Raw genomic sequence first — 15,130 nt, forward strand, 5'->3', positions numbered from 1 at the left:
CTGTCAACTGAGCTGAGGACAAATTTCCCATTTTTCACATATGGAAGTAAAAAATACCAACTGAATATTTTTTGTATTTGTCTGATTAAAGACACAAATATCAATTATTTAACATTTGCACCTGTTAGAAGAGAGAATAAAGTGTTTGGCCAGACTTTAGTTACAGTGCTGCTTCAAGCTAACTTTAAAATATGGCTGTTTGGGGCAAATTTAAATGCTGATAAGTCTGCACAGAAGAGAGATATCAAAATGAAATAAATACAACGTTTGTGCCCAAGACTTTGTTCTTTCAATTGGTAAGTATTTTTTAACAATCTGATGAACTAATTTTAAGATATATAACAGAGTGTAAAAAGTGTGAGACCAAGCCCCGGTCTCCCCTACAACTACCAGGAGGATGCATGCAGACACAAGCAATGAATACTTAAGGCATCACTAAATGATCAACATTTGAAAACACCTTGCCAAATAAAACCCTTCTATCGCAAAACAGATCGACATCACTTCCTTCGACCTGATTTGCGCAGCCGTTCAAATGTGGAGGAGAACTGCAGCGCTGACCTCTCACACAGCGAGAGAGGAGTCTCTGTCTCTGTGTCTGCCTCCGCTGAGGAGGCGGATGAGGCTGCAGAGGAACAGCGTTCCAGCGACACTTCGCTCGTACATCCATCATGAACATGTGTCTCTGTATGGGCATCTTTACCTTGGGAGGAGGTCCCTGCGTGTCCATTCTGATTTCCTTTTCCAAGCCCCTCCAGGTGCGCTTGGAAGGTGGAGGTCTGCTGCTCCAGAGAGTGGAAACCCTCCTGCACCTTATCAAACTGCAGACAGAGATTGTTTTCAGTCCTGCTGGGGTTTCAAAAACGACTCAAACCTTGTTTGTCTGCTGGGCACAGTTTGGTGTACCTGCTCAATGTTGGCCTGAAGCAGAAGCTCTGGCCAAACTGACTCCATGCTGCTGTTGACGCTGTTGCTGGTATGAGTGTGACTCCAGGTTATCTCCTATGGAACGAGGCAAAAAAAAAAGGTGAAGACGGCATGAAGTATCAGACATGATTGTTGTTCGGGCATGAGGTGACCTTTACCTGCAGGACTTGTGTGCTGTCCTTCAGATGAGCATGGCAGGACTGAAGTCTCTTTCTATGGTGGCTCACGACTGTAAACAGAGACTTTTACAAACACAGTATTATGAGCAATGTATAAACGCCAGGAAATGTTGATGCATGTAAAAGTAAGAAGCATGTGTGTGTGTCCATTTTCTGGTTCCCAGAGTGATGAGGTCATCTGTTTGTGGCCTTGAGGTCGGGACATACACGTTCTTTCACAGCAAGCTGGATAGATCTTTTCTCTCTAAGAAGATTTTTTGACACTAAAGTTGCACATGGTGTCTATTTACTTTTGATCCCAGCTAAATGGGACACATCTGCTGACGGCTTTCACACCTGCTTACCTCTGCGTCTGACTGCACCAGGGCCACAGCCACCTGTTCTCGGCTCCCCCGTTTGGTTAGTGTGACCCTGGCATGCAGTTCCTCCAGCTGGGCCCAGAGGCCATCCAGGCCCTGCAGCATGTCCTTCACACTGGCCTCAAAATCCCCTTGCACCTTGATGAGAGTACACAAGGTCCCTATCCTATCAGAGAGGAGCGTATGATGTTATTTCAACTAAAATACAAGGCAGCAGTTCCTCATGGTGAACCTGACCTCTTCTGCAGATAGGTGCACATGAGCTGCAGTTTGTCTGTCAGTATGGAGCCTGGGTCTACGTCCCCCAGAATCATCTCTGAACCAACAGCAGCCTTCTGAAGTGTATGAAATACAGACTGCATGGAAAGAGAAGATTGACGGGCTGTTTAGACAAAATGTTTACATTTCTCTTCTTCTCTGCCAGCCTGCTTAATTCAGACTGCAGATGATGATATGTTGCCTGCAGCTAGAATCTCTAGAGTGCAAGATCTGATCTATGTAATGTTACATCAAAGACTTTGCACTGCTCCACATGCAAAGAACGACTGAAAACACAGGAGATGACAGATCTTGCTTGAGGCGGGCTGCTGTGTGGGTGTGTGTGAGGAGCGGTGGTTTCCTCCCTCTTACCTCCAGTCTGGAGAGGAGAGCCTGAATGTGTGGCACACTGGGGTCTGGAAGGGGCTCCTGCAGCACGCAGAGCAGCAGGCTGTCAGTCAAGGCAAGAATCAAAGGGATGTGGAGGCTTGGGCTTCTTGACTGTGATATCCTGGAAAAGTCACATTGACAAACAGATGAGCACGTCCCCCTCTTACTCCCTCTCCACTGCCAAAAAAAAATAAAATGATTTATGACAAATAAAGTGGCAAACGCCTCACTGTGAATGCTGGTTCTTCCTGTTTTCAGTTACAACCTCCTGCTGTTGCCCCTTGAATTGAAGCAAAGCCACTGGATAAACATAAGACGATCAAACACACCAACAAGCCGAGATCCGGTTCATGCATGCACGCTCACCTGGCTCCGTCCTGGCCTCAGGCGGCACTTCAGGGCATGGATGCAACCTCCCAGAACAATCCAGAGCAAACACAACAGCAGTAGCCTCCAACACACGTCCCCCAGTGACAGAGAGGAGTGAAGCTGCAGTGCCTCCAGCTGGCTGACTGACCACACTACGCCTACAGGGGCCAAACTGTACCAGGGGTGCAGTGTCCTCAGGGTCTGGGACCAGGTTGTGTGTGTGGTCTGACCATAAGCTGGTGTTTGATCTGAACTATGTTGCGGTAATGGAGAGTGACAGACAGTGGGTTAAAAGCTGGGCAATAAAACAGTTGTTCAAACTTGCAGTGACAGAAGAAAGCAAAAGGATTTCTGTGATTGTTATCTTCAGAAATCTGAAGCTCTAGCTTTAAATGATAACTGCTCTCAGACACTAAGCAGCTAAAATAGGGAAGATTCACACATGCTGACAGAAATCTGCCTGATGCTGAACATCAGATACTCACAGCAGGTAATAACAGACATGCCACTCAAACAGTAATTCAAATGAAAGGCTATGTGTTGAAAGACACGCAGCTCTATTTACCTCTGCAGTTTCCGTCTCCGCTCGGCTGGTCGTCCCTCCCTGTCCTCCTGTACCTCCTCCATCCATTTACAGGCCCAGTCTCTGGCCGGCCTCCCTCCCTGTCCTGTATGCTCCTGACCCCTGGGACAGGAGAATGTCAACCGAGGCATGAGAGCCACACAGGTACAGACATGCTGCATGAACCTGTAGCAGAGCCATTAGGTGAACAACTTCCACCAGGTCAAACGGTGATTAAGTGTGAAACGTGACAAGCTAGTAAAACTGGTTCAACTGGAAGATTTGTTTTATCTGGGTAGTGCCTTTATCCATTTCCCACATTCCATCCATACAGTGTTAAACATACTAAGTGTTAAGTGTCCAGAGGACAAGCCCTGCTGCACCTAGGAGCGAGAAACAGCCCGTTCAACTGTCACTGCTTTTCCTCTGAGTCACAAAGTCGGAGCTATTATTAGATCATTAGAACAGCCTGTTGCAAACGGAAGGAGGTTTCTCACTGGAAGAGAGCCCATTTTTAATCCTTATACTGAGACTTAACAGAGCTTTACACTGTTTTAACTGTAATATGAAACTTTGGCAGTGGCGTGGAGCACATTTCTGCTTCCTGGACCATACTGCCATCTAGTGGAGAGTACAAGAATAACAACAACACCCTTTAATGGGCACAAGTGAGCACTACTTAAAATTCCTATTAAAATTCACACAGATCAGTTATAAAGCTCCTGCCTTACTTGTCCTCAGTAATAAATCACTTAAACCAGTCTGCTTAGAAGCATTTGTGGCAATCAAATAAAATTCTCCCATCTGTAGTATGCCACAAGGAAGGGCTGCACGTAAACATCAATTTCCTTTCAATGAAGCCATGCGCAGCTGTATGACAGCTCCTGTAACTTGAGTTGCGTGCTGTTATGCACCAACACCTTGGTCTTCAGTGGCGCTCTGAGTCTGGCAGACATACAGATGTGGGTGAAAGAGGAGATGAGTGTAACAAGTCAAGACAAAATTCAATGTTTCCAAAATATACTGCCTGATAAAATCAAATTCTGACGTTGTCACAAATTCTTAAAAACTTGAACAGAAAAAAAATTTGGGAGAGGCAATGCAAACATTTTTCAACCTTAACCCTTGAAATTTCATAAGGAGATTCATACCATTGGGCAAAAGCATGATCCATTCCATGTTTATGCTGTTTGAAGTCATTTTGTACCGTTAACCAGTTTATGAGATTACAATAAATATAACAAATTGCAACTCTGGTAACCAGCTTAAAGACTTCACTCTAGTTTGGTCATCAGTAAACCTCCAGTTTGTCTACCTGATGCAGCCTAAGAGGAACTACCACGTCCAGTTGGTTCATTTTGTCCCGTATATCCCTGTGGACTAGCTCCAAGTCACGTCTACCGCTGGGTTCCCTTTTCTCCTGCAGCAAAGTACATCTTGCTTGGGTGTACCTTTAAAAACACACAGACAAGAAATACAAAAGAGAGGTCTCATATAGATGATAACAAAATATCTTTGATGAAAATACACAAAGATTTATGACACACAAACTTTAAGATATACAACATCTTCACAGCTGGTTAGCCATATTACCATGATGGAGCCGATTCCTCCTCCACTGCAGGAACACAGGTACTTCCGCTCTTTAGTGGACATGTCCAACAGGACAAGCACATTGCCAGCTATAAAGATCAGAGGTTTATTATCCAATAAATGCAGGTTTGCCCTGAGCTGACTCATCATCACACCAAAGGAGTGACTGGAATCAGGACAAGTAACTCATTAATGAATCATTTTAATGTTTAAAGGGTAAAATTTTAAGTTAAAAAAACGACTTGTACTGTGCAAAACATCCAGGATATATTTTAGCAGTTATGTCTGAAATTTTGTCAGCACTTTTTCTTATTTATTTTAACATAATTTATTCTTTAGTGTTTCTCTTTTAACATTAAAAATAGAAAAATGTCATTTGTGACATATTTTTGGAGTCCCCCCTTCTTACTACCTCCATTTATTTATCACATTATCACACTGATATCACACAGTAGCTTTAAAACTTAATTTGCATGAGTATTGGTGGAGGTGTCATTGGCAAAATGTGAACATAATCTCAACACAAATAAATAAATAAATAAATAATGGTACTGTATTTCTAAGTATGCTGCATTCAAATGTATAAAACCAAAAGCAGTGCAAAAGCAATACAGCACCCTCATCTGACAACCACAGTCTTCTGTAGAGTGTTTGAATAAAGGAAATTATTTTGTTTACTTTTTTTTAATTTTACTAATAAAACATTGATGTCTGCTTGTAACAAAGGCAGAGAATTTGGTAGTAAAATAAATGAGGGAAAATGGGCAATCAGGACAGTGCAGTCTGTAAATAAACACATTCATTCACAGTCCAACAAGGAAACTAATGAGACAGACATCAGCAGCAGCAGCAACATACGGAGTGAGGAGTCGTAATGGATTAAAACAAAAAGGTTTTGGAGACACTTTATGCTTTAAGTTTCATTATTCTCTTTTCATTTACAAATATTATATTTTAGAAATGTCTGTATTCTTACAAATATGTAAAATGGGGGTTTGAATCTGTGTAAGGACTAAACTTTCCATCACTCCTACACATTCCAGTGTATGAAAGGTTTAGTTTTATGTTGTTTTCTAGTTGAAAGCTTCACATTTTTTCTGTCACTTAAGTTTCATTTTTCCTCACACAGCTTGCCCCAACCCTTCATTCAACATCGTAGCACTTTGCAGACACATAAAACTGTGCTGGATCATTTTATCTCTGTATGTACACAAACCTCTATCCATGTGCATATGACTGTATTTCATTCATTCATGTGCATACAAGCTGCTGAGGATGACATGCAGGATCAGTCCATGGATCTGTGCTGGATTGTCAAAATGTTCATCACTGCACAGTTCAAGGTTTTGTGATGTGAACTTCACTTGCACCGCTGCCATTGGTAGTTGTGGTGATGATGTACTGTGTGGTGGCCTGCTGATTGGCTGGTTGCTGCTCCAGATGTTCAGTATGGGTCTGGGTTGTGCCCTGAGGAACAGTCTGCTTCGACTCCAGCTCCGTCTGACCCTCAGAGATAACGTAGTGTGTCTGCAGGGATGGCGACATGTTTACTAAGAGAATTATGGACAAATGTGCAGTGTAGCAAACTCCTACACTCCTAAAAATGAAGACAGCACTCACTCACCGTTTTCACCTGGTTGCTATTGCTCCCAGATGCAGGAGTGCTGGCCTCGGCTATCACGTACTGAGCATGAGGTAGAGCCATCATCTGGATCTCAGATGCTGAAACGATAAGAAATTAAAACATTACTGACAGTTCAGTAAAAGGCAGGACGCCATGCAGGCCGTGATGCAGAGACGTGCAGCACTCACAGTAGCCTCGGTAGTTCCAGTTTCCATGTATGTAGGTGTGCTGCACAGTCCCCTGCTGCTGTTGCTGCTGCTGCTGTTGTTGTTGTTGTTGTTGTTGCTGCTGCTGCTGCTGCTGGGTGCTGCTGGTCTGGAGGGGCTGAGCTAAAGTGACAGGGGTGAGCTGAGCAGGACTCAGCTCCTGACTAGTCTGCTGGGAGGTAGGGCTTAGAGGCTGACCAGTCACCTGAAAAGAGGGAGCACAGATGGTTGTCATTTTGTTAATATTTTGCTGCCACATTTCAGACACTTGCAAACGGAAATCTCTGACTTTTGTGAGGTGACCTTCATAACTACCCGGTGTTAAGTCAGATTTACCTGGGTGGCACCCTGTCCAGTGCCTGAGGGCTCAGAGACCTGGATATGTTGTACTTGGATGGAGTGCTGACTATAGCCATGAGGGTCGTGAAGCTGGCTCACATCTACTGTTGGATGCTGGGAGTGTGGAGACGAAGCCTGTGGAACACAAGAGAATATAACTGCAACACTGCAAAAGTATGAAAGATATAACCACAGAAGAAAAGCAGCTTCCTCGCAGAAGTGCCTAATCTAGAACCTGATTCGCCAGAATACGTAAACAGGAAATATGTGAAAACATCCCCTCTCTTAACGATGTATTAGTTCCTACTAGCTGCCAGGACTACACTCTGAATATGCTAAACTGTGAGTGAGGCAAAACAAAAACAAGTGTATAGATCAAATCTTAAGATTTACCGGAGCCACCTGGACCACCTGCAGCTGTATGTGCTGCGGCTGGGTCAGGCTGCCTCCCGCCTGAGAGACTGGGATGTACTGGATCCTCTGATAGTCTCCCTGTGCTGTCCTGTAGTCTGTGGTCAGGGTTTGAGAAAGCTCGGTCATGGCCTGGGTCAGCAGATCTGTGGTCTTAGAAGGAAAAAAAGGAGTAACATATTTAGAATGTGAGTGTGAAATTTATCTTCTTCAGCTTTGTTAAGTGTATTTTTATACATGTGTATATACACGTGTACAAGTATCCGTTCTTACAACTACAGCCTCAGCCGTGGTACCATCTGCACTGATGACCGTAGGAGCACTACTGATTACAGCTGTCGTCAGAGGAGCCTGGAGGGTGCTGGCCAGCGGCGCAAACTCTGGATGCTTTTTCCTGATGTGCTGCACCATCTTAGTCTGAAGAACAAGCACACAAAAAAGCTTTTTTATCGAGAATTACTTCGAACAGAGCTAGTCTCAGAGAGGACAAATACTGTACCTTGCTGCTATACTGCTTGGCGCAGTGTGGGCAGCAGACCGGTGCGGTAGCAATGGTGCCTGTCAGCTGGGTGTGTGTGCTCAGCATGGGGTCAGGCTCTCCAGGAGCAGCAGGACGTAATTTGCGTATGCTAGGAGGCAACTCTGCTCCTGGATGGTTTTTCAGTATGTGAGCTTTCCTCTTACTGGCACTCTTATACACCTTAAAGGAGATGGGTTTATTAGACATGTGGTCAAACTGAAAGGTTTTCCAAACTCACTATGAACAGTAAGAACAAACCTTATCACAATACTGGCAGTAGTAGTCCCTGTTGGGTTTGATAATTGGCAGTGTGAGCTCAGGCACATCATCAATACGCATCTCTGGATGACGCTTAGACAAATGATTAACCTGTTAATAGAAAAATTAAGCTGAGTGTACTTGATTCAATATCAAAATAAAATTCTGTCTCTTGAGTTGCGGCTCACCAGCATTCCTCTACGCCTGAACCCCATCATGCAGACTCTGCATTTGAACATGAAGCTCTCAAAGTCGGTGGTGGGCACCTTCAGTTTGAGGGTTTTAGAGCGATGGCTTCGGTCAGCCTTCTTGGCCTCTCGATCTGGATTGTGCATCCGCTGCATGTGCTCCCGCAGCTTATCCTTCCTCTTAATATCCGGAAAAAAAACAAATGTCACATAAAAATTTACAATGTATTTTCCCCTCAGTGCTCACCTTTAATTCGTCTTACCTTGAATTGTTTGCCACACGTTGAGCATAGGAAGTCTTTGCGGTCAGAGTGGCGCAGCATGTGCAGACGCAGCTTGTCCGGTCTGCAGAAGGCTTTCTCGCAGTCTGGGCACTGGAAGATCTTCTCTGAATGAAAGCAGCGGATGTGCTTCTTCACCTAAAGAAGAAAACAGCTTAAACTAACGAAATCTAAAGGAAAGAATCATCAAGCTGCTTGAAGATGTTCTGCAGGACACTTTCTTAACCAACCTGTATAAAGTCAGTGAACGTCTTCTTGCAGGAAGGGCAGGTGAAGCAGCCGTCTACAGCGTGCACCCCCACGTGGTCTTTGAGTAGTTCCAGTCTCTCAAAGGTTTCTGGGCACAGGAGACAAGAGTAGGAGCGATTCTCTGTGTGCACCAGTATATGGTCCTCTAGGGCCGAGTCGCTCATGAAGCTCTTGCTGCAGAAGTGGCAGGAAAAAGTGTAGGCGTCCCGGCCGTGGACCCGCAGGTGCTGATCCAGCTTGTCTTTCTCCCTGAAGGCCTTGCCACAGTGGGTGCATTTAAAAGGACGGAAACTCTTCCTGATGAAAAGATGCTGCAGTGCTGCATTCTGAGATGGAAAAGATAAAAAGAGTAAAATCACTTCCAGAAAACCCCCAACAATGATTTCTGATATCGATAACACAGGAAAAGGCTGTTCGATAAAATTTAGTGTGTACAAGGTGCCAAACACTGAGATGTTAGGAGAACATCAGCACTATGGAAACAAAGCACCTCCAGGTTCCACCTACCTGCACATCCACCTGAGAGGTAGGCACGCATTGAGGAAAAGAGACAAACTGGTTTAAAGCCATGCATGGCCACTGTGACATCACACAAAACTGCATTTCAGTGGACAGGTAGCCTCCAGTCTTACCCGGATTCTCTTCGCACGACGGAGGTCCTGTGATGTCAGATGGGCATCTGATTGGCCACTCTGTGCCGGATCCTCTTTTAGTGGACCAGGCAGGTCCGAATTGGAGGGTGGCGTTGTGGACTCTGGGACTGGGTCACCAGTAGGTGGTATAAGCTGACCCTCTGCCTCAGTCCCAGTCTCACCCTCTGGCTCTATCTCCACCATCTTCAGCCCATTCTGAGCTCCATCCACTTGCTCCTCCAGCGGCTTCTCGGTCAATTCCAACATTTCCTAATTAAGAAGTTGTAATTTTCACACATATATTTACTTCATAGATTAAGTGAACTAAATGATCAATCAACACAACAAAACATATGATGTGTTACTTACTGTGGTCTTGTCTCCACTGGAGTCTGCAGGCGGATCCAAGCGTAGAAATTTGGGTGGACGTCCAGGTCTTCTTCCTGTCCCAAATCTCTTTCTGCCTCTTCCTCGGCCCCGGCCTCTGGATCTGACAAAGGAGATTCACAGTGACCATGTTGTGTTCAGGTTCTAAAACTGTAGAAATGTAATGTAATGAAAAGTGATTTTACTTGGAAACAGAGTTTATCTTGTCATCATGCATGTTGAGATGTTGCTGCAGCTGTTCGGAGCTCACAAAGCGGCGGTTACATTCATAGCAGGGCCAGTTCTTCTCTTGTTCCCGAAGCACTGGAAAAGAGAAAGTCAGGAAAACCAGGAAAAACTGACACATCCCACCACAATCAGCAGTTATAGAACTCACCTTTTCGCTCTTCTTCTGTGACATCATGGATCTTTTGATGTACAAATTCAGCATATGACGCAGCATACCACACCTTAAACAGGAGATGACAAAGGGTGTACTTATGTTCTCTGGTTTGTCTCCTTCATGGATGAGGCTCTGAAGCTGTTTGATGGAATTGTAATGCACAGACTGCTCCTAACCACACTGACCTTAAGCTCCTGTTTTGGTTGGATGTTCTTGATGGTTGTGTAAAATATTTCCGAGCCGTACTGATAGGCCACCAAGTTCTGCTCCAGGTGATTCTGAGCTGGTCTCACAAACATCATCCAGTTACAGCTGTCCTCATCAGAAAGGTCCAACCACATGTTATCAGACTTCTCTGCCTCCTTCTCAGCATCCAGCATGCACAGCTAAGGCAACAGGAAAAAAGGCAACAGATACTGTTGAAAACCTGCAGCTTGTTCTAAAGAGATAAAAGCCATTAAAATTTGGACTTTCTCATCACAGAGAGATAAACTTGTATATTTTACTACCTACTCAAAGGTGCTAAAAGGGCTCGAGAGCAACTTAGAGCTAAGTGTCTTGCCCAGGGACAGATCGCCATGCAGCCAGGATGGGATTGAACCACCAATCTTATACTTAATGAACAAGCGTTTCTCATCCCAAAGAAGTAGTTACCACTAAGAAATGTAATTGCTTTCTTACTTTCAAATGAATGTAGTGGTCCTGCAGCTCACTCTGTGGAACCAGTGGTCCTTCCACAGGACCAAACTGTGTGCGCTTTGGGATGCGTCTCTTGGAGAAGACCCCTCCCAGGAAGCGATCGATGTAGAGGACCAGAGGCAGACTGGCTCTTGCCTTGGACAACACTGGCCGGTTAGGGATGGGGTGCAGAGGACCATGCTTCAGACAGTCTGAGGGGTTGGCACTGTTACACTCTTCGCACCCTGAGAAGTCACAAAGAGGTGGAATCACCACAACAGTTATAGAAAAGTTATTTGCTCTACATCAGTGACAGACAAGCGTGGAGGCCTCCACTCACACAGGCTGTGGGGGTTGAATGACTGCGGCTGAGGTAGCTCCCAGTCATCCATCTCAGAGTCCTCATCTTCATCTTCATCTGAATCTTCTGTGGAGTCTGTGGCCCCAAGGGGACTTGTTGGAGGGTCTGTGATGTCAGCCATGGACGTGAGCGAGTTGGACACAGACAGCTGCTCCTGTTCGTGTGGATTTCACAGAGTCAGTGGTCACACAGCCGCATCAGTAACACTCTCTTGTTACAATGCAAAACACAAACACTGCCAGATACAATTCATTTTAGATCTTTGCTACACACTTAAATTTGGACTGTACGTTGTATAACTTGGTGCTAAAATAACCTCATAGCTATGTGTTAAAATGGGCTAATGAGCTAGAATTGAGGTTGTAAGAGAGAGAAAGCATATTACAGTGTTTCCTCACCTGGGTAACTGGCTCCAGTATAGCTTGTGGAGCGTCTGCTACATTACTGAGAACATGTAGATTGGCCGCATTCATGTTCTGCCCACTGGGCAACAGAACTGTGACCTACAAATAAGACTCAGTTACTTTATGATTGTGTAAAAAACAAAAGTGGCACACTGTTAGCTAGCAATGGCTGGTGAACTTACCTGTTGTGTTGTACCATCCTGCTGAATGTAAGCCACTTGTGGCTGATCAGCAAACACAGTCTGAAAGAAACATGGAAGACATGGAGTGAGCATGTGCACTGAGTTTGAAGAGACTTTTAAATGTGTCAACAAGAACGACTCTCTCAAAAGTATCGCTTCTTACCTGAGAGCCATCTGCAGGGTGTATGTAGACCAGCGTGTGCTCTGCAGACTCTACTGAGGTGTAGGAGTTCCCGTCTGCGGTGTAAACCACCTGCTGCTGTCCCCGGTCCGCCTGATCGCCACTGTACACTATCTGGGCCACGGTGCCACCTTCAAAATGCACCTTCAATTTTTGCACACACAACACATATACAGTAATATTTGGTGAGGAAAGGTTTGCTATAATGCTTTTCAATACTTATGACTGTAAATGAGTAGTTCGGAGAGAGCTTATAAAGGATGGTAGACCTGTGTGGGGTTGCTTGAATCACTGGTAACAGTCTGACTCCACACAGTGGAGGGTTCCTGCTTGGTTTCCATGGCAGCACCGTGGCAGGCCTGTCGCCAACCACGTCACTGATCACGTCCCTCCTGAGACAGCCACGGGATGCCTACAGCGCACACAGATTTGAGGATTTATGTGACTTTAATGATGATGACACAATTACATAATGATAGGTCATACAACACTGGGAATGCAGATGCTGTGGTTGTTTGTTTTGGGGCAGCCAGATGATGGATGAGTTGTAAACATGGAGTACTGGTGGTACCATTAATGTTTTTTGAACACTTTCTTTCTGTAGAAAAGTGAACAAGCCTGAGCAGATTTATGAATGGTACATCTTTAGCAGGGTCACAGTATCCTGGCTTTGTGCAATGAAAGCTGTTTAGCTGCAACAGTGAGGCACTGCAGCAGACATCCATGAGCTGAGCGGTACTAGAACTGAGCCTCAGAGGCAACCATAAAACTGAAATTTTGGATCCACGGACATAGATCTTCGCTGGGTTGACAGGATGTACACGCCAAAATAAACCCGCATGTCTCTCCGTGTACAGAGCGGTCACACAGGACTCGCAGCGGGGGTACGAGGGAAAAGGCGGTTTGCTAACAAGGCCGCCCGGAACACGACGTCTACATACAATAGCACGTCGGCACAAAACCCACGGTGAAAAATCACGACTCTGTCAACTCATTCACAAATCTAGTTGGTATAATCAATATAAAAATCAATTCCCCCCTATTTTAACCCCGCAGGTTCTCGGTCCCAACCGGACCATACCACAAAAAACAGCGCCGTAGAAACCCGGGCATTTACTGCACCGCAACATTAGCACTACGGACATATAGTCTCAATGTAAGGCCGCACATTGAGACAAACATAACTTATCAGACAGCATGACATGGGCCACATTTTAATTTATGTAACAACAGAAGCTTAGAAGTGCTAACGGCCCGAATTATTTAGGGTAGACCCACCCGTCCCCCATTCCTAGTTGAGTCCAGCCCTTCAAGTCTACTGTGAACTAGGAAGAACGGGCTCCATTTTGGGTGGGACTAACAACAACGGCTACATCCAAAGAGACCCACCGAAAAAAATGCATCTCCTATCCGTAGCAATGCGCCGAAACAACCCGCACATTTAATTTACATCAACAGAAAGATTGCAGAGAAGTCGCGCTACAGCAGTGACCGTTAATCATTTCCTGGTTTTCTTACATTTTGTGGAAAACGTACAAGTTGTTCTTACCTCAGAATGGTAGCTGCAGAGATGGCCGCATTGCATATATTAACATAATCTACCTAGCAACACGCAAAAGCGTGGCTTCTGATTGGCGCTCCTCGACTTTAAAATAAAAGCAGTGCAGACTATTTTAATGCTAATTTCACAAAATAGTTCATTCAGTCGATGGATTTTTATAAGATTTAAAACAAACATCTATGTTCACGCCAGCATTTTAGTGGTTGTACTCATAACTGTTAATTTTAGCTGCTAACATTACAGCCAATCACAAAATTTATTCCCCGAGCTCGTCCAATAGGATTAAACCTGATGTGCGAAGAGGTATTTTTTTTTTGATGAATTACTTTCTAGCACGCTTCATTGATATTTTAGAACTAACTTATATCACAGTGCGGATTTTATTATGTGTTCATGCGTACAAATATAATTTTATGTCATATCTGGAACTAATAATAACGTGAAGTCGGTTGACCGTTATAAGTAGGAGCCATTGCCCCCTTGTGGCGAATGAGGAGAACACTAACGTCAAACACACAGGCTATATTTGTTTACTTCCGGTACGGATTTTCAAAATATAATAGCAAAAGAAAAAACATTCAAATGCAACACGAAAACTTACGGTACCACTGCGATAAGACATTATAATAACATGTCAATATCCACCAGCAGCAACGATACTACTATAAATACCCCATATAGTGCGGTTATTTAGCTTTAGTTGTTTTATGTGTACATTATTTTGAAGGTGGTTACCGGAAAAGAAAAAAAGTGATTCTACCGTGTCCAAATATGGGCACTAGATGGAGACAGACAGTTTCCAATCTTTCTACTCATTTTAAAACCATTATTATTTAATGTAACTTGCATAAATATTAGAAATCCCTTTATTGTTTAGTCCAGAGAGTTAAAACTGTTAAACAAAGTTAAGAAAAATGTACTCCAAGTCAGGCCACAGAGTGCAAAAACTGTTAGTAGGTTAAAGGTGTGTGAAATGGAAGATGTTTTAAAACATCAGGACAAACTAAACACTCTAGCAGTGTAATACGATGCAGAAGGAACAAAGAAATTAACAGATATATGCAGGTAAATGAAACAATTGACCTCACCCAGGTCCTTCACCACAACACTGAACTGAAGTCATGCAGTAAAAAAAAAGAAAAACAAATTGAAAGATGTTGACCTCACTGAGCTGCTGTCACCAGGGAAGGAGGAAGACAAAATGAATCCTGTGTTTTTTAATATATATCTAGGGATTACATTGACACATCCCAAGATGAATCTAATCATATGCAAATTCAACACATCTAACGGCTAAATGTTTCAGAAATGAATAACCAATCTGAGCACCCTGCCTGAAGCAAAGCACAAATTTACATGGCAATTTTTTTTAATAAGCCATCAGAGGGAAATACTAATGACATCCTAGAAGGAAAAAACAAATCACAAAAGGCTAATGGTGTTTGTGTGTAATTACCCCCATTTATACAACCCAATTTGAACAAAGAAAATTGGACTCATGCCTGTCACATTACCTTCAAAACACAGAACAACGTATCAGTAATTTAATCATGTGCTATAAAAAAAGTACATACTTTTATAGAGTGATTGGAACATAATTCTTCGTTCTATTGAAAATTCTTAACAAGAAATTAAATGTGAAGGTTGGG

The 15,130-nt window shown here is 43.9% G+C and overlaps 2 protein-coding genes across 3 annotated transcripts; both read right to left on the bottom strand.

The window, feature by feature from the left end:
• Positions 1-392: 392 nt before the first annotated feature.
• LOC114445258 (uncharacterized) lies at positions 393-3,067 on the bottom strand. Its single transcript, XM_028420213.1, has 9 exons — positions 3,048-3,067; positions 2,480-2,735; positions 2,344-2,393; positions 2,096-2,234; positions 1,703-1,821; positions 1,451-1,631; positions 1,086-1,169; positions 907-1,002; positions 393-821 (listed from the first exon to the last, which is right to left on the bottom strand). The coding sequence occupies exons 5-9, from the start codon at positions 1,777-1,779 to the stop codon at positions 501-503; spliced, it is 759 nt and encodes a 252-aa protein (XP_028276014.1). The 5' UTR covers positions 1,780-1,821; positions 2,096-2,234; positions 2,344-2,393; positions 2,480-2,735; positions 3,048-3,067; the 3' UTR covers positions 393-500.
• A 1,973-nt stretch (positions 3,068-5,040) lies between these two features.
• Positions 5,041-13,527, bottom strand: prdm10 (PR domain containing 10). 2 transcript variants are annotated; one of them, XM_028420225.1, is made up of 23 exons: positions 13,199-13,277; positions 12,190-12,332; positions 11,903-12,064; positions 11,740-11,799; positions 11,552-11,656; positions 11,133-11,307; positions 10,796-11,037; positions 10,300-10,500; positions 10,109-10,181; positions 9,918-10,035; positions 9,715-9,835; positions 9,346-9,615; positions 8,695-9,039; positions 8,447-8,602; positions 8,184-8,363; positions 7,996-8,106; positions 7,717-7,917; positions 7,491-7,634; positions 7,200-7,370; positions 6,804-6,941; positions 6,450-6,672; positions 6,262-6,359; positions 5,041-6,164 (listed from the first exon to the last, which is right to left on the bottom strand). In XM_028420225.1, the coding sequence occupies exons 2-23, from the start codon at positions 12,259-12,261 to the stop codon at positions 5,976-5,978; spliced, it is 3,555 nt and encodes a 1,184-aa protein (XP_028276026.1). In that variant the 5' UTR covers positions 12,262-12,332; positions 13,199-13,277; the 3' UTR covers positions 5,041-5,975. The 2 variants fall into 2 exon arrangements, with proteins under 2 accessions (XP_028276026.1, XP_028276025.1); XM_028420224.1 differs by lacking the exon at positions 13,199-13,277 and adding an exon at positions 13,470-13,527 and having other exon boundaries at positions 5,976-6,164.
• Between the last annotated feature and the right edge of the window lie 1,603 nt (positions 13,528-15,130).

This window comes from Parambassis ranga, chromosome 13, assembly GCF_900634625.1.
Source record: "Parambassis ranga chromosome 13, fParRan2.1, whole genome shotgun sequence".
Taxonomy (NCBI): domain Eukaryota; kingdom Metazoa; phylum Chordata; class Actinopteri; family Ambassidae; genus Parambassis; species Parambassis ranga.

Bases quoted from the DNA above. Each gene is read 5' to 3' on its own strand.
- LOC114445258 (XM_028420213.1), bottom strand. From the start codon at position 1,779: ATGATTCTGGGGGACGTAGACCCAGGCTCCATACTGACAGACAAACTG. The intron at 1,632-1,702 runs GTCAGGTTCACC...CCTCTCTGATAG, and splicing joins TGCACCTATCTGCAGAAGAG to GATAGGGACCTTGTGTACTC. The intron at 1,170-1,450 runs GTAAGCAGGTGT...TGTTTGTAAAAG, and splicing joins TGGTGCAGTCAGACGCAGAG to TCTCTGTTTACAGTCGTGAG.
- prdm10 (XM_028420225.1), bottom strand. From the start codon at position 12,261: ATGGAAACCAAGCAGGAACCCTCCACTGTGTGGAGTCAGACTGTTACC. The intron at 12,065-12,189 runs GTCTACCATCCT...CAAAAATTGAAG, and splicing joins ATTCAAGCAACCCCACACAG to GTGCATTTTGAAGGTGGCAC. The intron at 7,918-7,995 runs GTTTGTTCTTAC...ATCTCCTTTAAG, and splicing joins ACTGCCAGTATTGTGATAAG to GTGTATAAGAGTGCCAGTAA.